The sequence below is a fragment of the Molossus molossus genome, unplaced genomic scaffold (assembly GCF_014108415.1).
Source record: "Molossus molossus isolate mMolMol1 unplaced genomic scaffold, mMolMol1.p scaffold_m16_p_11, whole genome shotgun sequence".
Taxonomy (NCBI): Eukaryota; Metazoa; Chordata; class Mammalia; order Chiroptera; family Molossidae; genus Molossus; species Molossus molossus.
The window spans coordinates 107,142,987-107,165,579 of NW_023425346.1; the positions used below are offsets into that span (position 1 = coordinate 107,142,987).

Here is a 22,593-nt window from a genome sequence, read left to right on the forward strand (position 1 = left end):
GCAGCCTCTGTGTGCCTGGCCCTGCGCCCGTGCCTCAACGGTGGGAAATGCATTGATGACTGCGTCACGGGCAACCCCTCCTACACCTGCTCCTGCCTCTCAGGGTTCACAGGGAGGAGGTGCCACCTGGGTGAGTTCACTGATGGCACTGCCCACTGGAAGGCACTGGGCTCTGGAGGAACCCTGGAAGCGCAGCCAGTGGCCCCAAGAGCCCAAGGTCTAGGGTCTCTGTCCCTATGGTGGAGGGTACTGGGGGGTACGTGTGCTGGGCACCACGGGGGGCACCACACACAAAGGCTTCCTGAGGGTGAGCACACTGGGCCGGTGCTACCGCTGCCCTCTGAGCCCACTGCCCCAGGGGTGAGACCCAAGAAGCCAGGCCCGCTGTCCCCTCGCCTCTGCCTGAGCAGATCCTCCCAGCCCGGTTCCTCCCTGAGGCCCCGCCCACCTGTTTTTCAGACGTGAACGAGTGTGCTTCCCACCCATGTCAGAACGGTGGCACCTGCACCCACGGAGTCAACAGCTTCAGCTGCCAGTGCCCGGCTGGCTTCGGGGGACCCACCTGTGAGACAGGTGAGAGGAAATCACCCAGACTCCCAAGTTCCACTGTCTGCAGGACCACCAGCTGGCCCTGCCCGGCTGAGGGGCAGTGGGCAGCCTGGTGGGAGTGTCGGGTCAGCCGCACCACAAAGGGTTTGGCACCGGGCATGGGCCACCCAGAGAGGCCTGAGGGCCCATGGCAGGACTCGGGCCTCCTGAGCCCTGTTCAGACCAGGGAGGAGGCCTTGGAACAGGCCAGTGCCCAGTTCCAGACTGGGCTAGGTCAGAGCCAGACTGGCCACAAGGCCTGGGTGTGGAAGGAGCCATCAAGCCTTCTCACCCCAGGCCAGGCTGCACTGCTCACTCCCACTGTCCGGGGCTGAGCGCCTTTGTCCGCGCCCTGCAGCCACATCACCTCCCCCTCGGCCCCTCCCCCCAGGGCCATCAGGGCCCTCCTGCATGCCTGGGAGCTGCACACCCATCGAGGCTCCATCACAGGCTGTGTCCCCCACCCGCTGGGGGACTCTCAGTGCCCCAGAGGCCGCTCTGGGACAGCTCTTGTCCATCAGCTCAGCGAAGCCCCCGCCCAGCGCGCCCACACCCTCTGCTGAAAAAATACCCGATTCAGACGGGCTGGTGGGTCGGGACTGCCCGGGTCAGGGTCCCCCACCGCCGGACAGGCCGCAGGGCCACCGCAACGGCCTTCCACCCTCTGCACTCGTAGCAAAATCTCCATGTGACGCCAAAGACTGTGCGAATGGCGGGCGGTGCCAGGCGGTCAGCGGCTCCGCGGTGTGCGTGTGCCCGGCGGGCTACACCGGCATCGCCTGCGAGACGGGTGAGGGGCCGGCGCTCCGGCAGGTGGGGGGCGGGGCGAGGGCGGGCTGGGCGCGGCGAGGAGACTGGGCGGGGCGGGGGAGGGGAGAGACCCCGGGTGGGGCTGGGCGCGGCGAGGAGACTGGGAGGGGTCGGGGAGGGGAGAGACCCGGGTGGGCGGGGCGAGGAGGAGACTGGGAGGGGTCGGGGAGGGGAGAGACCCGGGTGGGGCGGGGCGAGGAGGAGACTGGGCGGGGCGGGGGAGGGGAGAGACCCCGGGTGGGGCGGGGCGAGGAGGAGACTGGGAGGGGTCGGGGAGGGGAGAGACCCGGGTGGGGCGGGGCGAGGAGGGAGACTGGGCGGGGGTCGGGGAGGGGAGAGACCCGGGTGGGGCGGGGCGAGGAGGAGACTGGGAGGGGTCGGGGAGGGGAGAGACCCGGGTGGGGCGGGGCGAGGAGGAGACTGGGCGGGGTCGGGGAGGGGAGAGACCCGGGTGGGGCGGGGCGAGGAGGAGACTGGGAGGGGTCGGGGAGGGGAGAGACCCGGGTGGGGCGGGGCGAGGAGGAGACTGGGCGGGGCGGGGGAGGGGAGAGACCCCGGGTGGGCGGGGCGAGGAGGAGACTGGGAGGGGGGGTCGGGGAGGGAGAGACCGGGTGGGGCGGGGCGAGGAGGAGACTGGGCGGGGTCGGGGAGGGGAGAGACCCGGGTGGGCGGGGCGAGGAGGAGACTGGGAGGGGTCGGGGAGGGGAGAGACCCGGGTGGGGCGGGGCGAGGAGGAGACTGGGCGGGGCGGGGGAGGGGAGAGACCCCGGGTGGGGCGGGGCGAGGAGGAGACTGGGTGGGGCGGGGGAGGGGAGAGACCCGGGTGGGGCGGGGCGAGGAGGAGACTGGGCGGGGCCGGGGAGGGAGAGAACGGGGTGGGGCGGGGCGAGGAGGCTGGGCGGGGCCGGGGAAGGGAGAGACCCGGGTGGGCGGGGCGAGGAGGAGACTGGGCGGGGCGGGGAGGGGAGAGACCCCCGGGTGGGGCGGGCGAGGAGGAGACTGGGTGGGGCGGGGGAGGGGAGAGACCCCGGGTGGGGCGGGGCGAGGAGGAGACTGGGCGGGGCCGGGGAGGGGAGAGAACGGGGTGGGGCGGGGCGAGGAGGCTGGGCGGGGCCGGGGAAGGGAGAGACCCCCGGGTGGGCGGGGCGAGGAGGAGACTGGCGGGGCCGGGGAGGGGAGAGACCCGGGTGGGCGGGGCGAGGAGGAGACTGGGCGGGGCCGGGGAGGGGAGAGACCCGGGTGGGCGGGGCGAGGAGGAGACTGGGCGGGGCCGGGGAGGGGAGAGACCCGGGTGGGCGGGGCGAGGAGGAGACTGGGCAGGGCCGGGGAGGGGAGAGAACGGGGTGGGGCGGGGCGAGGAGAAGACTGGGCGGGGCGAGGGGCGGGGCCGGCCCGGAAGGGCGGGGCCGCTCCCTGCGGATTTGGAGGACTTGGAGCCAGGGTCAAAGGCTGGCTGGGGCCCAACTCGCGCTCCACCGCAGATGTGGACGAATGCGGCTCCAGCCCGTGTCTGAACGGAGGCTCGTGTGTGGACCTCGTGGGGAACTTCACCTGCCTGTGCGCAGAGCCCTTCGAGGGACCGCGCTGCGAGGCAGGTAATGGCCACGTGCCCCCTCCCGTGGCAGTACTTTCGGGGTCTCTGCCTCTTTCCCTCCTGTCCGGCTCAGGCCACCCCCGTCTCTCCGCCTCTTTCCCTCCCTGTCCGGCTCAGGCCACCCCCGTCTCCTGCACTAGCTGTCCGCAGTCTCCGGCTACGGGGAAACTGGCCTCGGCTGTGCACCGCGCGCTGTGAGGCCAAGCACGACCGTCCTCTTGGGCCTGGTCTCCCTGGTACATGAAGGGATGGATGGATGACCACTGTGAGGCCCCTCTTCCCGCTCGGAGGGCATGGACTTTCTAACATACTTCCTTCTGCCCCTGCCCCCTCGCCAGGCATGGGAACCATTGTGGGAGCAGGAAAGAAAACTGACTTTCGCTACTGTGATGAAATCTGCTAGTTTCTGTTCTATTTCATATTATTTTAAATGCTGGTTGTGACTCAGATCTGTTAAACGACCAACTAGATGTTATAACCCACGTAATAAATCCAGGGCTTTCCTGCAAGGCGTCGCCCACCTGCAGCAGCCTCCGCCCCTGTGCCAAAGACAGCTGAGCTCCCTCAGGAGATGCTCAGGGCAAACTGGTCCAACTTACTTTTAGTCTAAATGCTTAGGGAGGAAATCACATTTACCCACAAGTAAGATACAGATGGACACTGTGCCCGCCGCCGGTCACCGTGTCCTCAGAGGAGGGTGAGGCTGTGCGGTGCAGGGGGAGGAGGGTGGCACTCTTACCTGTTTGGCTGCTTAACATCACTGTATATGTCACAGTTCTCCTTGCACAGATGTTAATGTAAATACCAGTGTGTTTAAACTCAAGTCAGAAAACATAAGTGATTTCAAAAGATTTTGCAAAGAAACCATGTTTTATACAGAAGAATAAAGCAAACAGGAAGGAAAAACACTGGCATTCTACCCTGACACCTGTTCAGTAGCCACACTGCAAGGTACAAACCTTGATGTTCTAATGAGATCCAACAAGAAGCATCTGGCCGCCTGCTCTGGGCGGGGACGGAGTAGCTGCGCTGGGGACTTCCCTCTCACCGTCAAGAACTAGAAAACCAGACAAAATACATGAAACGGCTGCTGTCGGCCAGTGGACAATGGACGGCACAGGGCTGTCCTCCCTGAGAAGAGGCAATGGAATGAAGGAACCTGCAAGTTCCTGGTTCTGCCCGGGGCCAGTTTCCAGGCCACTGTCCTCGGAGGGGTCCAGACTCCCGCTGTCCTTCTGAGTCAGGAGTGGAAGGGACAGAAACTCGAGTTTGGTGGCTGGAACTTGTGGACAGACTATCAGTGAGCATGGAGCTGCTGGGGGTGGTGAGGCGGGGAGATCAAGGTCGAAAGCTCGGCGGACGGACCCTTGAGCTTGGCTCAGTCCAGTCCAGGTGGGTGAAATCCCAGCAGCCGGGCACCAGAGTCAAACACCCCTGGCTCTCTGCGGGGCTTCGAAGAATCGCCTCTCTCCAGCCTAAGTGGGAGGAGCTCCTCGTGCCCAGGGCCAGCTCTGCGTGGAGGCCTCCGTGTGGCGCCACCTTACTAGTGGGGATTTAAAAACTGCTGAGCCCTGGCCGGTTTGGCTCAGCGGTTAGAGCGTCGGCCTGCGGTCCGGAGAGACCCGGGTTTGGTTCCCGCTAAGGGCACGTACTTCAGTTGCAGTTTGTCCCCAGCCCTGGTTGGTCGTGCGGGTGGCAGCCACTCGATGTGTCCCTTCATGTCGATGTTTCTCTCTCTCCCTTCCTCTCTCTCCCTCCCACTCTATCTGTACAAAAAATGGAAAAATGTCCTCGGGTGAGGATAAAAAAAAAAATAAAATAAAAAATAAAAACTGCTGAACCAGCCCTGGTTGGCTCAGCAGTTAGTGGGTCTAACCACAATGAGTCACGAGTTCGATTCCAGTCAAGGGCATGTACTCGGTTGCTTTTCATCCCTGGCCCTGGTCGGGACATGTGTCATGTGGGAGGCTACCAGTCGATGTGGCTCTCTGTCTCTCTTTCTCTCTCTTTCCCTCCCTCCCACTCTATCTGATGATAAATAGACAAATATCCTCCTGTGAGGAATTAAAAAAAAAAAAAAATGCTGTACTAGAGAATCTGACCTGCTCTAGCAAATCAAAGAAAGTGATTCAAACTGATTCCAAGTAATTTAGCCACATACCAGAATAAAGTCTTGCACTCTTCAAAGGAATACAACAGAACCCAGGACCCCAAATTCACCGTCAAAATTCATCAGGCATACAAAGACTTAAGAAAATATGACCCGCAGCCAGGAGAAAAATAGGTCACAGAGGCCAGAGGTGACCGGATTAGCAAACACGAATATTTAATCACCTCTGATGAATATGCTCCATGTACGAAAAAACTGCTGGGGGAGGAGGACATAATGAGAAGTAGGAGAGAAAAGAGAAACTTCTAGAGATGAAAAATGTGGTGTCTTAATTTTAAAACGACAGTGGACCATATTCACAGCAAGTAGACACTGCTGAAGGAGGCATCGGGAGCTTGAAGAGAGAAATGGACACAGCTCAGCGCACACCACGGAGAGCCAGGCTAAGACCACCCCGGGAGGTGCTTGGAGTCCCAGGAGGAGGGTGTGCTGGGGGCACAGAAGTATCGGAAGAAACATTTGCTACATTTGATGAAAACTAAACCCACATGTCCAAGAAAAGCACGAAGGAATCCACACAGAGCCACATCACAGTCAGCTTGCTGAGAACCAGTGACAAAGAGAAGAGTCTTGAAAGCAGCCAGAGGAAAAGACAGAATCCAAGCAGAGGAAGAGGGGACAGCGGCTGGCCCGTCAGAGATGCACAGGCCAACGCCGTGGGGCGGCGCCTCCAACACGGAAAGGAAAACACTGCCGACCTACTTTGAAGGGCGAAGGTGAAGTACAGAGAAAACTGAGAATTCATCACCGCGTGTCTGCATTACAAGAAACGTTCAAGGAAACTCCTCAGACGGCAGAAAATGGTCCCAGATGAAAGTCTGAATCTAAGCCACGGAACGAGAGTTCTAGAAATGGTAAATACATGAGTAGCTGTGGCTTTTCTTTCTATCTTTTAATCACTTTAATTTTAAAACAAAATAGTAACAATAACATGTGGACTGTCTAATGTATACAGAAATAAAAGATATGGCACCAGTAGCTTGAAGCAGAGCGCACCAGCTCATTCTGTGAAGGGCCAGATGCTAATGTTTTTGGCTTTCGGGCCATGTGGTCACAGCAACGCTGCCAGCGTCAGGCAGAGCAGCCAGCCGCGGAGGACACGTCAACAAGCAAGCGCAGCCGTGTCCAGAGAGACTTGATGTTTAAAATCAGCAGCAGGCAAGATTTGGTCTGTGGGCCATGGTGTACCGATGTCTGGGGAAAGGGGGCATAACATTGTGAGGTCCTTTTGTTGTGTATGAAGTGGACAAGGGGGCGTCTGTGACCCTGAAGAGAGAGAACAGGGGCGTCTTGGGGGTGACAGAATGTGCTGATCCTGGCTGTGGCGGGGGTCATGCAAATCCACACAAGTGAAACTTCATGGACGTTACCGCAAACGAAAGTCAATTTTACTGTGTATTAATTTAACAGATAAATTCTGAAATTACGTGAAGAAACTGAACATCGAGAAACGAAGAGGAGTGGTTTGGCCATCACTCACCCAGGGAAGCTGGCCTGGCTTCTTGGTAGAACGAGGAATACTGCCAGGGACGAAGACAGACCTTTCCTAATGGCAAAGGGAGACCCTCACCTAGAGGGTCAACTCTAAATGCACTGCTAACGTGAATGAAGATACACGAAGCGGAGCTAGCAGGACCGCAAGGAGAAACAGACCGTTGTCATGCAGAGCTTAGGCCTCCTCTGCGGCAGCTCGGGGGCACCTGAACCGTCAGCGAGGGGGGCCTGCCAGCCCCCCGGCCCGCCTGGCCGCATGGGCATCTATCTACATGCACATTCTTCTCTGTGCTCAGGGAGCACTCACCACGATGACCATCCTGCCGCCATAAAATTCCGCTCAATAAATCGGAAAGGATTGTATTCTCTGACCACGGCAAAATCAGACTAGAAATAACAACAGAAAGGTACCTGGGAAACCTCAGTATTTCGCTAGCTCAGATGCTCGAGCAGAACCGTCCGAAGGCCTCGGGCCTTGCTGGGCCCTTCTCACCCTTGCTTCTCATTCTGCCCCAAGGAGGGGCTCGAGGGGGAGGGGCAGCTGGAAATCAGCTTCCGGGGAGCAGGGCACTGAGCACAGGGGTGAACCCCGGTGCTGCTGCTCCGCTGACCGCTGTCTCTCTCGCAGGGAGCCCGCCGGTGCCCGACGCCTGCCTCTCGGCCCCTTGCCAGAACGGCGGCACCTGTGTGGACGCAGACCAGGGCTATGTGTGCGAGTGCCCCGAAGGCTTCATGGGCCTCGACTGCCGGGACAGTGCGTGTGGCGGGCTGCCGGTGCGGGTGGAGCTGGGGTCGCCCGTAGAGTGTGCATGCAAACATGACGACAGACGGGTCAGGAGAGGCCCTGCCCTGCAGCACCCCCACACTGGAGGCTCCTCCCTCTCTCCGTGGCAGGAACCCCTGATGACTGTGAGTGCCGAAACGGTGGCAGATGTCTCCGGGGCAACACCACCTTCTGCCAGTGCCCCCCGGGCTTCTTTGGGCTCCTCTGCGAATTTGGTAGGTGCCCAGAGCTGGGGCAGGGATACCCTGCCAGCCTTTGACCATCCTCCAAACCAGGGTTTGAAGGTGGCTTAGGCCTGGACCAGGATCCACAGGTCCAGACCCTCGACCAGTGTTTCTGTGACCCCACCCTCACCCCAGGACAGGGTTGGCAACAGAGGTGCCTGACCTGGTCTCCTTGGCGGGGTCACTGGGTCATGCATAGCCCTACCCTTGTCAAGGACACCAGGTCCCCAGGAAGACCTGAGGCCGGGCTTCTTCCCTCCCCCACAGAAGTCACAGCCACGCCCTGCAACATGAACACCCAGTGTCCCGACGGTGGCTACTGCATGGAGTATGGCGGGAGCTACCTGTGTGTCTGCCACACTGACCACAACATCAGCCACTGTGAGAGGGGCAGGGGGCAGGGACATGCCTGAGGGCTGGGATGGCGCGCTGAGGGGGCTGCTGGGAGGAAAGTGTGGCTTGCTGGGCACCAGAAGACCTGCAGTGGTGCCCCCTCCCCAGCCCTCTGTAACTCGGGCCAGGACTCCACCTGTCTTCCCTGCGGCAGGCCGGCAGTCAGAAGGGCACCTGGCCGCCTACAGGTGCCACGCGGTGTCTTCCCAAGCTGCTAGCTTAGCCACTAAAATAGGGAACACGCCCTAACACAGCACGGGGCTAAACTTCTTCACCTCGGCTCGGCACGGGGCCAGAGCTAAGGTCTTGCACGGTGGCTGTGCGTGACCCGGCTGGGAGTCACAGCTCAGGCCCAGCGCACAGAAGAGGGAAGCTGGATTCTGGGGAAACCGGGGACAAAAGAAAGTCCAGGGAGTGAGGACTCGGGACCCAGGAGTGGCCAAGGTTCCAGCCAGGGTGTCAGGGGGCCCCCTGCCAGCCTCTTGCCTGGGATGCAACACGCGCTCCAGGGCTGCCCTCTGACCCCACAGCGCTGCCGTCGCCCTGTGACTCGGACCCCTGCCTCAACGGCGGCTCCTGTGAGGCCCAGGATGACTCCTACACGTGCGTGTGCCCGCGCGGGTTCCACGGCGCGCACTGCGAGAAAGGTGGGGCATCAGCACCCCGGACAGCGCCGCGGCCGCGCCCCCCCCCCTCCCCCGCGCTGGGTGCCTGAGGGGACCTAACCCTCTGGGCACCAGGCCTGCGGGCTGCTCCCCTCCCCACGGTTCCGGTTCCGTCCGCTGCTTTCCTCAGAATAGACTTCGCTTGCTGCTGAGCATTTTTTCAAATAGATCTTAGCATCACCGATTTGAAAAAAAGTCATTAGGACTTGGTTACACCTAATCCAACTCGGAGAATGTCCACAACATTTAGCTACTCGAGAGTGCAACTGTTCTCCGGAGGCCTCGCCCGCGCCCCACCCCCATGGCCCCTTCCCTGCAGCTCCGAGGGCCTGGGGCGGAGGAGAGGCGGGTGGGCAGAAGCCAGAGGCGGAGGCTTGGCCCCTGCTGCTGCTGGCAGGCCTGTGGGGGAGAAGCAGGCCTGCAGGGCCCCAGGACGAGAAGACAGGAGTGGGGAGCTGCGGGCCCTCACTCACCCGCCTCCCCGCCTCTGTCCTTCCGCAGCCCGACCGCGCCTGTGCAGCTCGGGGCCCTGCAGGAACGGGGGCACGTGCAAGGAGGTGGACGACGCATACCAGTGCAGCTGCCCCTACCGCTTCACCGGGAGGCACTGCGAGATCGGTGCGGCCCCTGCCAGCGGAGTCGGCCGGAGGGGGGTGGGGCCAGGACCCGGACCACCACTGTGTCCGCTTGTCAGGAGTGTCCCTGTGACGCCCCAGCTCTGGGATGTCTGGAGACCAGGGGAGGGGCCGAGGTGGAGGGCACGCGGCACCTGACCCCAGTGGTGCCCTCTGCTCCCAGGGAAGCCGGACTCGTGCGCCTCGGGCCCCTGTCACAACGGTGGCACCTGCTTCCACTACATCGGCAAATACAAGTGTGACTGTCCCCCAGGCTTCTCTGGGCGGCACTGTGAGATAGGTAAGTGGACGCAGGCCAGTGGAGACAGAAAGCAGTCCTGGCACGGTTGGCCCAGGTGGGGATGGGGGGCAGGAGACAGAGGGCACAGGGGGGCATCCCCGCACAGCCCAGAAGCCCATGGGGAGGGCAGTGATGGCTGATACTGACCCCTGTGACCTTGCAGCTCCCTCCCCCTGCTTCCGGAACCCCTGTGTGAACGGGGGTACCTGCGAGGACCTGGGCACAGATTTCTCCTGCCGCTGCCGAGCAGGGTACACAGGACGCCGGTGCCAGGCTGGTGAGGGGCCAGGGGCTGGTGGAAGGGCACAGGAGCTCTTCCCAATCCTGGAAGAGCAGAGGGCAGTGGGCAGAGGGTGGAGGGGATGGAGGAGGAAAAGAAAGGAAACCTCTGGGCAGCCTGTCCTGGAGGTCAAGGCACCTTCACCATGGGACAGGCTGTGTGGTGCATGGGGTCCCCGGCTCTGTGGCCTGGTGGGCAGAGCCGTGGGGCTGGGCAGGGGCCCTGCGGTGCAGAAGGGCTGCTGTGTCCTTGTAGAGGTGGACTGCGGCCCCCCTGAGGAAGTGAGGCATGCCACCCTGCGCTTCAATGGCACGCAGCTGGGCTCCGTGGCGCTGTACTCGTGTGACCAAGGCTACAGCCTGAGCGCTCCCAACTCCATCCGGGTCTGCCAGCTGCAGGGCGTCTGGAGCGAGCCCCCCCAGTGCCATGGTGATCTTCGGGCCCTCTGGGGCGGGCAGGCGGGTGGGCAGAGCTGGTGAGGCCCACACCCTCAGCGGGGGAGCCCAGGGGTGCAGTTCTGACCCCCCTCCCTGTGTTCCCCTGGAGAAGGAAGGCCATAACCCAGTGGTGAGGGTGGGGGTGGCCAGGGCCAGTTCCACTCCTGACCATTCACTAAGGGCTCCCCGTCCCCAGAGCAGCCCAGACTCTGCAGAAGAGGCAAATGAGGCCGGAGGGAGGGAGCCGAGGGTAGAGTCCTAAAGAGGGAGGGGCCACACCTCCCGTCCGCCCCTCCCAGACCTGTGGAATCAGGGCCCTCAGGCCCCATGGTGTTAAAAGTGCTGCTCTAGAGGCCATGGTCCTGGCTCATGCCTGCAGGCCGGGCGCCCTATGACGGTGCCCCTGGGCACAGGGGTCTGCTGACACGTGTTCACTGAGCCAGAGCATCCAAACCGCTCATCAGGAAGCTGTGTGATGCTTATACCTTCCTCACGAAACAAAGACGAATTAGTGTAAGGACAGGGATGCATCCAGAGATGGGCACATGGCCATTCCTTCTCCCAAGTGCTCAGGTGAAGAGCTCCGGAAGACAGACGGGCACCGCAGGCCTCACGCACCTTTCCTTTACGCCTGTCCTTCCCAGCTGCCCGCTGGGGGTGCTGCCAGGGAGACGCCCCTCCCACACGGCTGTTTCCCAAGTACCACCCAGGAGGAGCCGTGCCCAGGGGACCGGAGCCCTCAGCCGAGACCCTGACCCAGAGAAGTACCACCACCCCTGGGGGGGGGGGGGGCTGTGAAACATCACACAGTGAAAAGCTGGCCGTGAAAAGCAGGACCAATGCCTCAAGTTAAAGAGAACACAGAAATGAGAGGGTTGAGAAGCTACAGTCGTTGAAATAACAAACACAATTAAGATATATAAACAGATGCAGATGAAGACGAGGTTAATGAGGTGAAAGATCAGTTTGGGGAACTGTCCCAGGAATTCTGATGTAGGTCAAAAGGACACGCTACAGGCCCTGTGGGGGCAGACATGGGTGGCCGACGCTGAGCCCACACGAGCCCACGAGCGAGAGACAACAGCAGGAGGAAATGTCTGAGCCACGGCGGACCAGACCGCAGAATTACACATGACCCACCCGGGGCTGAAGGGCCGCAGAGCCACAGGAGAGATACATTGTAACACAACTGAAGAACAGGAGACAAACAGGCAAAACTCTGAAACGCCCAGAGAGGAAAAGGGAACAAGAATCTACCAAGAAACAGGGACCAGACTGGCCACAGACTTCTCAATAGCGGCATCGTCAGATAATGAAACGGGTGTGTTAAATGCCCCGGAGATCCGCTCAGCGAGGATATAAAATTCCGTCCCTCTCATGCCAGGTGGCCCATAAACCAAGACCTTGGGATCCCAGGAAGAGGACAAAACGAGTGAAAGCAATGTCTGAAGAGACAGTAATTCTCTTAAAATGCAGAAATACATCGACCCACAAACACAGGAGGCTCAGCAAATCACGAGGATAAGTAATGAAAACTTTTAAATGTTTATCCTGTCAAATTGTTTTTAAAATATGAGACATAATAAAAACATTCTCACGCAAACAGCCACAGAGACATAGCCTCCAAAGAGATAAATTTTTCCGGAGGGACCACTCAGATAAGAAGATACACCCAGAGTACTCTATCAGCAACAAGAGAAGGAAGAATTATGAGACACCATAGTAAGGTTTGTCCCTGGCTAAGAGGAGGAAAAGGAAAAAAATTAGGATTAAAGACAAATCTGAATGGACTCCACGCTCCAGGTAAATGGCAGGCTGCCAGATTCATCACAAAACAAGTACACATTCAGAAGAGACGCCCCTAAGCATAAGGATGCAGAAAGACAAAGTATGGGGGGACTGAGGTGAATAGAAATAAAAATACAGCTGATTTAGCTTTTTAGCTTGTTGCCCTCAGACAAAATAGACTATACAACAGAAAGCATCATCACAGACAGGCAGGGTCTCTCAGTGATAACTGTTTCAACTCCCCAAGAAGAAATAATCACTATAAGCATTCAAGCATCAGATACAATGTCTCAGTATACACCAAGCAAAATGAATAGACTACAGGAAGAAATGGACAGATTCACCATACTACTGGGAGAGTTTGAGCCACCTCTCAATTCAGGTTAAGGAGGGAAAAAAATCAGCAAAAAGATAGATTTGAACAATGTAATCAACAAATGTAAACTGATCCATTCTTTGAACACACACACACAAAAAGTTATTAAGAACAGGAAGATAAAATTTTAACTTTCTATGTTTAGACACTTTTAAAGATACTTTGAAAGAGCTCATGAGTCCAAGAAGAAATCATATGGACAGTGGATATATTTTTTCAATGAAGAGTAATAATCACTTTCTGTGTCAAAACATGTGATACAGCAAAAGCCATGCTTTGTGGGGAATTTACAGCCTTCAGTACACACATTGGAAAAGGTCAAAATTAAAGAACTAAATGTCTGTCTCCAGAAGTTAAGAAAACAACAGATGATACTAAAGGAGTGGGAGGAACAAGGCACTCAAGTAGGAGCCCTAATTAATGAAACAAATAAAAAACACAGAAGAAGAGATAAACAACGCCAACATTCGTTCTTTGAAAAGTTTCGTAAAGGGGCAAATCCCTGTCAAGACTGATTGGGGAAAACAAAGAGCACTAGTAAAAATCTTCACAAATGAAAAAGGTGACCACCATAGACACGGCAGGTATACGAAAACAAGGCAATACCATCACCTGGTCTACACAAATAAATCTGAAACCTTCGAAGAAATGGACATTATATTCATAGAAAATATATAACTTACCAAAAATGACTCAAGGAAATATGGAAAATCTACATAAGCCTATAACTGTTCAAAGAAACTGAAGCATTCCCCCCCCCCACACACACACACACACAAAAACATGAGGCCCAAACAGTGTGACAGGAGAATTCTACCACCAAGCTAAGAAAGGGGTCACTGCAGCACTAGACCGGCTCTCCCCTAGAGCAGGAAATAAAGAACATGTACTGACACCAGACACGGACAGTTGGAGAAAGCAAAATCATGGGTCCATTAAACATATGAACAGAGATGCAGAAATTCAACAGTCAATCAAGACTATGTGCACCGTTATGAAGTTGGGTTGCTAAAAGAATAGTCTGACATTAGAAAAACAGGCTACATTAAGCAATTGAAGGAGAAAAAATCATAAGAATCTCAATGAATGCATAATAATCATTTGACAAAATTCATACCCATTCATGAAATCAATTCTAACCAAATGAGGAATAAAAAATGTACTTCCTTTTCCAGATAAAAATAACAGGATGGACACACACACCCCTCTAGTACCATGTGGTGTTAAAAATATATGTGATTTATCACAAGGAAAACATAAAAGGGAGAGGTGTGCTTAGGCCAGGCAGAGCTAGCTAGACTGGCCACACCCTGTGGAGCAGGATAGTGAACTCCATGCAGTCACAGAGGGAAGAGTACATGTTGTATCCAGAGAGCTGTGCAACAGAGTTTCCAGATCCTTGCTCCATAGGAGGTTAATCTGGAATTCAAAAGCGGTTCTTCTGCTGAACTGACTAGACAGGCTGAGCTACCAACAGGGGAAGAAAATTGTGTCTGAGGTGGTTTCACTCACACCATCTCTCAAACCCAGAATAAACATTGTCCTAAATAGAGAAACACATCCCTTAAACTGGAACAAGACAGGGACACCCATTATCACTAAGTCTAACCAGTAGAAGTACTAGCCAATGCAATAAAGTAAGAAGAATAAATCAATGTCATGAAAATGCTAAAAAATAAAGTAAAAATGTCAGTATTTACAGTTGATCTGGTTGTTTTTAATCTTCTGGAAACTACTAAAAATGATAGGAAATATAACATGTTTAGTGGATATGGGTTATTATAACAAAATTAATTATATTTTATACATCAAAAACATTTAGAGAATTTAATTATAAAAAAAAAGAGAGAGAGAGAAAGAAAGAAAAATCAATGAAACCAAAATCTGGTTCCTTAGAAAAGTCAATGAGATAGATAAACCTCTAGCTAGACTGATCAAGAGTAAATGAAAAACTGGCAATATCAGAATGAAAGAAGAGACATCACTAAAGATCCTACCAATGTTTAAAGGACAACAGGGATATTGTGAGTTTAAGCCAATATATCTGACCACCTAGAGGAAATGGATGAATATCTTGAAATTACAAGATCTGGCAGAATAAATACAAAATATGAATATTCCTATTTCTATTAAATTTGATTTGTAATAAAAAACCTTCCTACAAAGAAAATGGCAGGACCAGATTTTCAGAACGCTGGTAAGGTCTATCAAGCATCTAAGAAAGGAATAATACCCTATATGAACTCTTTTAGAAAACACAGGAGTCAGGAACATTTCTCTACTCATTTTACGAGACCAGTATTTCTGTGATACCAAAACCAGAGACATTACAGAAAATGAAATTACAGATAACATTCCCCATGACATACATACAACAATCATAACACATTATGACTAAGTGGGATTTATCTCAAGACCACAGGCTGGTTTAACCTCTGAAAATCAATGTAATCCACTGTATTTGGAGATAAAGGAGAAAACTGTATGACTTCCTCAATAGATGTGGAAAAATCATTTGACAAAATTCAACTATTATTAAAAAACTTAATAAACTAAGAGAAGAGAATTTCTACTGATAAAGGGCACCAGTGAAAAACCAACAACCAACAAAATACTTAATGGTGAAAGGCCTCCTGTTATAATCAGTAACTAGGCAAAGGTGTCCATCTCACCAACTCCTCCCAGCGTGGTCCTGGGGGTCCCAGATGGGGCCCCAGACAAAGGAAATAAAGGGCATGTCAGCTGGAAAGGAAGGAGTGAAGACAGCTCGATCATGAACATGGACCATGCTAAGGAGATTCTACAAAAGAAGCTATAGGATGAAGAAGTGAATTCCGTGTTATTAGCTATAGGACTAAAAGGTCACAGGATGCAGAACCAACTTGGTTGATATAGCCTAGCAGGTGAACATTTGGGAAATGAAATGAAACAAAATTATGTATGGTGATATCAAAGCATGATCACTTCTTACGCGTGAAATTCATTATAAATATAAAGGCTAAAACTATAACCGTATTTTAAAAGCATGAGAATATTTTCAAAGCAGCTGGAATAAAGTGTCCATGCACTTGGGGAAACATTACATAGGTTCCCCACTTCTCCCATACACAACCATTAATTCCAGATGGATTAAGGATTTAAATGTTTGGTGGTTTTTTTTAACTATTTTTGTGTGGAAGATAAAGGTAAATATTTTTTTGACCTTGGGGTAAGAAAAGATGCCATAAACCAGAAAATAAAAGCACTAACTATAAAAGGGGGGAAATGGACAAATTGTATAAAAATTAGGAACTTAAATTGAGATGCGTGCAGCTGGCCAGACTTCCAGAGCCAAAGGGCCTGTGTTGGTGAGGACATGGATCCACAGGATGGATCCGCAGGACTTGTGAGAACTGCCTGGAGAAGGTGTGAATTGTTTAAGCACCTTGAAAACTGTGGTGATTTCCATATCGAGCTGATGGTCACAACACTGTGTCCCAGCAACTCCACTTCTCAGTGCACACCTACCCCAGGAGGTGGGGAAGACAGACAGAAACACTTGTTTAAGCAGAAAGCCCAGAACCAACCCAAATGTGCATCCCCCAAGGATGGATTGAGTACAGTATACTCACACTGTGGAATATTATGCAGCAGTGAAAAGGAGACCCATAGCAGCATGAAGACGTCTTATCAGCATAGTGTGGAAAGAGGAAAGTATGTACACCACAGCATCCTATCGTTCAAGTCCATAAATAGCAAAGGCAAAGCCATATACAGCATTGTTTAGGTGGTTCATAAAGATGTAAATGTAAAGGGCCACAGATGACAGCCACAAAAATCGTGCCCCACAGGTAGACAAGGGCAGGTGACCTGCTGAGCCTGTCAGCACTCCAGTGCCCAGGAGTCATATGTCACTACCATTCATTTACTTCCACGTTGAGCCTTCAAATTAAACTTTTCTAAATTGGACATTCTGAAGTCAGGAGTACAGCTCCCAGTTTAAGAAACCCCCAGGGTGAATGTGTTAGAGCCAAGTTACTCAACCCCGTCGCGTTGGTTTCGTACATGGTGGTTATTTACTGAGTTGGCAAGGTTGGGCCTGTCTACCCAGAGCTGTGGAATTGAGTCCCAGTGACCTGAGAGCCCTCCAGGCCACTCGCTCCTCACAGACACGGCCCAGCCCCGCGTCCCTGGTCCACTGTATGCCTTCCCCTCCAAGGGCGCCCTCCCTGGATTCTGCCGTCTCTGTCTAGCAGCAGGGTCCGCCCAGCTCCTCAGAACAAAACCCATTTATGTCCTTCTGGGTTTGGCGTCAAGCCATTGCCTCTAACGCCGGCCACATTGCTTTATTCTGGGGTCTCTCCTGGCACCCGTGCACCTGGGCACGCTTCTCCCAGAAATTGACGAGTGCCGATCCCAGCCGTGCCTCCACGGGGGCTCCTGCCAGGACCGAGTCGCCGGGTACCTGTGTGTCTGCAGCCCGGGGCGCGAAGGAGCCCACTGTGAGCTGGGTAAGACAGCCTGGCCCTCACCTCGGGGTGTCGGGCTGGCTGGGCACTACCTGCATACCCAGGCCCCTGCCAGCTCTGCCTCACCCGCCCAGGGAGCTCAGGGGCTCAGCTGAGAAACACCCACCAGCTGTCTTCTGCTCCTGCAGACTCTGGCCTCAGGGGCAGACAAGATGGGGTTTGGAGAGGGCAGGTCACAGCCCTGACGCCCAGCCAGTGCCCCAAGCGGGCGGAGGGAGTGGGGGCCCACCAGGTGCACTGCTGGGTGAGCCCTGCACCCCTCACGCCTGTGTGGGGCTCTCAGCCCTGGGACAGCGGCACCGCCCCGGGAGGGCCAGGCCAGGACGTCCAGCCTTGGCAGTGAACTGCAGGAGCAGCGTGGGGTGGGGCTTTGTGGGCAGGCAGATGGTCACTGAACTAGGGGTCGTGGAGGCCCATGCAGCCGTGTCCTGTCTCTGCAGAGACAGGTGAGTGCCAGGTGCAGCCCTGCCGAAACGGAGGCTCCCACAGGGACCTCCCGGGGGCCTTTGCATCCCAGTACCCCGCAGGCTTGGATGGAGTCCACTGAGACAGGCGGGGCTGTGCTCGGGTGGGCCCCTGTGCACCAGGCCCTCACCCACGCCTGGGGTGCCCCAAGCACCCTGGGCTGCTCAGAGAGCAGAGGGAGGGGGCAGCCCCCGTGGACTGCTGGACAGATTCCCTGGGGGGCAGGACCGCAGGGGTGAGGGCAGAGCTGGGCACCCACTAAGGATAAGAGAGGACTCCTACCCCACAGCTCGTCCACACCACCCCTGCCCGGCCTCTCTCCTTGCCGCCCCTTCCCTTCTTCCCGCTGTCCTCTCCTCCCTCCCCCAGACAGCCCCTTGCCGCTCGGGCCCACTCTCTGGGTGTTCTCCAGAGGTGGACGCCTGCGACTCCAGCCCCTGCCAGCACGGAGGCCAGTGTGAGAACGGTGGCGGGGCCTACCTGTGCGTCTGCCCAGAGGGCTTCTTCGGCTACCACTGCGAGACAGGTAGGGGCACGGCCCCACGCTCCCCCTCTGGCTCCTCCCCAGCTCTCCAGCTCCCCTGCCAGCCCTGATGACCAAGCTCACTCAGCCCCAGGGTCCGGGCACCCACCATTCCTGACGCCTGGAACAGTCTCCACAGGAATGTCCCTCCCAGATGAGCCCAGCCTGCCCCCTGGGGTTGCCGTCTGTACCTCCTCTACTTGCTGGTCACACCACCCTCCTAGGACAGGGGTGTCTGGGGAAGAGCTGGCCTGCCTTGTGGGTGTGTCCCTGGCCCCCGTGAGCCTGGTGGGCAGCACTCATCGGTGCAGGGTGGGCTTGTGACAGGAGACTCAGAAGCCTGCAACGGGGGGGGGGGGGGGGGAGCTGTAGGCAAACAGGCGGAGGGGGCAGGACGGCCTGGCCCAGTGAGAAGGCCACACCTGCGGCCCTGGTGGCCCTGCCCCTCCTGGAGACTCCCCTCTCCCACTCCCACCTCCCAGAAGCTGCTGATCGTCCCACCCACCTGCACCCACAAACATACCTACACAGGAGCAACCAAGTCCCCCAGGGGCAGGGCCCAGGCTGAAGTCGGGGGCCTGGCGACACCCAGAGCTCAGTGCTGCTTTCCCCTCCCCCAGTGAGTGATCCCTGCTTCTCCAGCCCCTGTGGGGGCCGTGGTTACTGCCTGGCCAGCAACGCGTCCCACACCTGTACCTGCAAAGTGGGCTACACGGGCAAGGACTGCGCCAAAGGTGAGGCACCAGGGTGCCGTGGTGAGGTGGCGGGGCCCCCTCACCTCAGAGGGCACAGACACCCAAAAAACAGGCCAAAGGGCTGAGGCCCCTCCCTGGGCACAGGAGCTGGCTGGGAAGCAGGGAGGGCACAGAGCCCAGGAGGCCTACGCACACGTCATGTGTGTGCACAAGCCCATTCGGGAGCAAGGCCAGGCCCCAAATGAAGGTGCCCCCCAGATGCCAGGGGCACCTCCCGGCCAGCAGTGCCCGCATCTGCCCCGGGTAGCCCCAGGCTGGCACCTGCTGGGATCGGGGCTTCCATGGCCAACGCTGACCGCCCCCTTCCCTTGTTCTTGACCGAAACCCTGAAGAGCTCTTCCCACCAACGGCCCTCAAGGTGGACCGAGTGGAGGAGAGCGGGGTCACCATCTCCTGGCACCCGCCCGAAGACCCGGCCGCCAGGCAGATGCTGGACGGGTACGCGGTCACCTACGCCTCCTCGGACGGCTCCTTCCGCCGCACCGACTTCGTGGGCCAGGGCCGCTCCTCACACCAGCTCCGGGCGCTGGCGGCCGGCCGCGCCTACAACATCTCCGTCTTCTCGGTCAAGCGCAACGCCAACAGGAACGACATCAGCAGGCCCGCGGCGCTGCTGGCCCGCACGCGTGAGTCCGCGTCCCCGCCCCCCACGGCCGCCCAGACAACCAGGCAGAGGGGCCCAGGCCCGCGGCGCTGCTGGCCCGCACGCGTGAGTCCGCGTCCCCCGCCCCCCACGGCCGCCCAGACAACCAGGCAGAGGGGCCCAGGCCCGCGGCGCTGCTGGCCCGCACGCGTGAGTCCGCGTCCCCGCCCCCCACGGCCGCCCAGACAACCAGGCAGAGGGCCGGACAGAGACCTGGGGCAGGGTTAGGGAGCGAGGCTGGGGGAAGGGCGGGGTGCCCGGGCAAGGCAGCCCAGGTCTGGGGAGCTGGAGAACAGGCCGGGCATCAGGAGGCCACCCCGATGTTGCTGCAGAGGGGATAGCAACTGGGAGGGACAGCAAGCAGTGTGGCCGGCAGGGGGGCTGTCGTGGGGGAAGGGTAGTGCAAGTGAGTGGGTGGGGACCCTTGGAGGTGGTGGAGAGAGCTGGGGGTGCAGCCTGGGGAAGGGAGTGCTGGGAGAGCAAGGGAGGAAGTGGACTGGGTGGGGCGGCTGGGGCAGCGGGGAGCACCCACACACCGGTGCTGGGAGGCGAGGTCCCAGGGAAGGAAAGGCAGGCACCCTGGAGGCCCATGCCAGCCCTGGCTGGGCACTGACCGGAGGACACTGGGGGCCAAGTGAGGGACGGACAGGGGAGTCAGGGTGGGCGTGTTGTGAAGAAGACCAGCAGGGGCAGCCAGGGTGCACTGGAGGCCAGCAGGGCCCGAGCCTGGGGCAGCGCGGAGGCTTGGGGTCCGAGGAGGAGAGGGGCATCTTGAGCATGGCTTTAGGAAGAAGCACTGCTGGAGCCCTGGAGAAGGGTGTGCCCAGACAAGGCGTCTGGGAGGAGGATGACCTCCCCTTCCCGTCAGAACAGGGTCTCCCCCAGGGCACCAGGGTGGCGGCAGGACTGCTCCCCACCGCACTGGGCGCCGACACCCTCTCGGCTCCCCTGGGGTGTGGCCCGCACCAGCCCCTTCTCTGGGTTGCAGAGGGCTCTCCTGGCTCCTGTGGCCAGCAGGTCCCAGCGCTACCCAGAGGATCACATCAGTTTGACCGAAACAGTCAGCCAGAGAAAAGACAAGGGGGTGCCAGGATCAGCAGGAAGGGACCCCCCACCCCCGCCACGGGCCTTTGATGGGGTGGCTGGCCCGGAGCAGTCCTGCCAAGACAGGAGCCTGGGGCGTGTCCACCTGACGTGTCCCCACTGTGCTGAGGCACTCCCCAAGCCCAGAGGTGCTGCCTTACACTGCACCTCTCCCTGTGCCCCCAGCACCTTCCTGAGCCTCATCTGGTGTCTCCAGCCCCTGCCCTCCCAGGGGTGAGGAGGGCAAAGCTGAGCAACCCCGTCTCCTCTCCCAGGACCCCACCCTGTCGAGGGCCTTGAGGTCACCAACGTGACGGCCAGCGCCATCTCCGTGAGGTGGGCTCTGCACAGGATACGTCACGCCACCGTCAGCGGTGTCCGTGTGTCCATCCGCCACCCTGAGGCCCAAGAGGACCAGTTCTCTGATGTGGACAAGAGTGTGGACACGTTCACATTCGGGTGAGTGCAGCCGGCCTCCCTGCTCCTTCCAGCTCCCCTGCAGTGGCCCAGCATCCTCCCTCCCGCCTGCGCACCTCGCGCCTCCCCTCCTCCCTCCCGTCCGCCCACCTGTGTGCCTCCGGTCCCCCCACCTGTGTGCCTCCGGTCCCCCCGGCACCAGCCACTGAGCCTCGGGCTCATGTCTGCCCCTCACAGGGCTGCCAGACAAGGGCTACGGGTTCCAAAAGAGCAGGGATGCCCTAAAAGCCCAGGGGCTGTGTGTCCTGCACAGGGAGTGGGACCAGCCCGGTCACACAGGGTCCTCCAGAGGGAAAAATGGCAGGTGACATGCTCAAACCTTAAACGAGGCTTTATGCCCAACTATCACAGATTATCGACAAACAAAACTAAGAGATTCAAATGAACAGCAGTCATTCAAAATAGCTGAATGAAATAACCACTTGAACGACCTCCGTGGGGTCTCCGACGCCAGGCCCTCAGGGTCAGGTCCACAATGGAGCCCTGTGGATGTGCCAACCCTGCTCGGGCGGGCGGTCAGTGAGGGAGACTGGCCGGCAGCGTCCTGGAGAGGGGTGGCCTCGGCCGCACGGGGCCCCTGGACTCTGGAACCTGCAGAGAACACTCCCATCAAGTGACTGCGTTGGACACACGCCCACGGGAACAGCCTAGCAGCAGGCAGCCCCGCGCAGCCGGGAGTCGGGGTCATGGGAGGGGCGTGTGGGACACAGGAGTCTCACCATTTCTGGTCTGCAGACATATCAAGGCTGTTCTTCAGCTGTGTTTGTCTTCAACCCGATGGTCACCGTGCCAGAGACAAGACTCCGCTTTCTTTTTTTTTATCCTCACCCGAGGATATTTTTCTATTTATCTTCAGATAGAGTGGGAGAGAGAGAGAGAGAGAGAGACATCGACTGGCCGCCTCCCACATGACCCCAATCAGGGCCGGGGATGAACTGCAACTGAGGTATGTGTCCTTGTCTGGAATCAAACCCAAGACATTGGTTTGCGGGCCGATGCTCTAACCACTGAGTCACTGGCCAGGGCAGGACTCTGCTTTCTCTAAGTGTTGCCGTTGCTTTTCTTGATTCACATCCTGCCCACTTCCAAAGAATATGACAGAAGCACCAGGGGCCCCAGGGAACTTGGTGGCTGTGTTAGGTCCCCAAGACCATTCCCGGGCTCAGCCGAGGCTACAGGGCAGCTGGATCCGCCACAGAAATGTCACAACCACAGAAGGGAAGGGTGCACAGGGAGAGGTCGGGGCCCAACCATGAGCTCCAGGGCCCTCCCTGTGGAGCCAGAGGACAAGGTGCATTCCCACCACAGTTGTGCCGACCTGTGCAAGGACGGGTAGGGAAGCCCAGCAGGGACACAGCCCGGGGTTCCTGGGGTTCATGGCCCCTCTGCCTGAGAACATTCCAGGCTCCACGTGAACCACACCTGACATGAATGTTAGGTGCAGCGAGGCCCTCAAATCTGTGAGGGGCTGGGGACCCGGGGACCCTCCTGGGATTCCAGCCAAGGGCCCCTGGCCGGCCTGAACCCCAGCCTCCCGGCCATGCCCAGCACTCCTCCAGGCCTGTGCCCTCCGCCTCACTGCAGACAGGGAGTAGCTTCCACCAAGGAGCACCCAGGGCTC

At 57.6% G+C, this 22,593-nt stretch overlaps 1 protein-coding gene across 1 annotated transcript in view; it reads left to right on the forward strand.

The window, feature by feature from the left end:
• Nucleotides 1–22,593, forward strand: part of SNED1 (sushi, nidogen and EGF like domains 1) — a 59,241-nt gene that overhangs the window by 20,898 nt on the left and 15,750 nt on the right. Inside the window, exons 5-22 of the mRNA XM_036253382.1 lie at nt 5–130; nt 460–573; nt 1,265–1,378; nt 2,880–2,993; nt 7,285–7,410; nt 7,551–7,655; nt 7,932–8,045; nt 8,588–8,704; nt 9,224–9,340; nt 9,521–9,637; nt 9,801–9,914; nt 10,173–10,346; nt 16,895–17,008; nt 17,467–17,570; nt 17,894–18,017; nt 18,635–18,748; nt 19,102–19,395; nt 20,771–20,954. Coding sequence (XP_036109275.1) covers nt 5–130; nt 460–573; nt 1,265–1,378; nt 2,880–2,993; nt 7,285–7,410; nt 7,551–7,655; nt 7,932–8,045; nt 8,588–8,704; nt 9,224–9,340; nt 9,521–9,637; nt 9,801–9,914; nt 10,173–10,346; nt 16,895–17,008; nt 17,467–17,570; nt 17,894–18,017; nt 18,635–18,748; nt 19,102–19,395; nt 20,771–20,954 — 2,386 coding nt within the window. The remainder of the gene's footprint in view (nt 1–4; nt 131–459; nt 574–1,264; nt 1,379–2,879; nt 2,994–7,284; nt 7,411–7,550; nt 7,656–7,931; nt 8,046–8,587; nt 8,705–9,223; nt 9,341–9,520; nt 9,638–9,800; nt 9,915–10,172; nt 10,347–16,894; nt 17,009–17,466; nt 17,571–17,893; nt 18,018–18,634; nt 18,749–19,101; nt 19,396–20,770; nt 20,955–22,593) is intronic.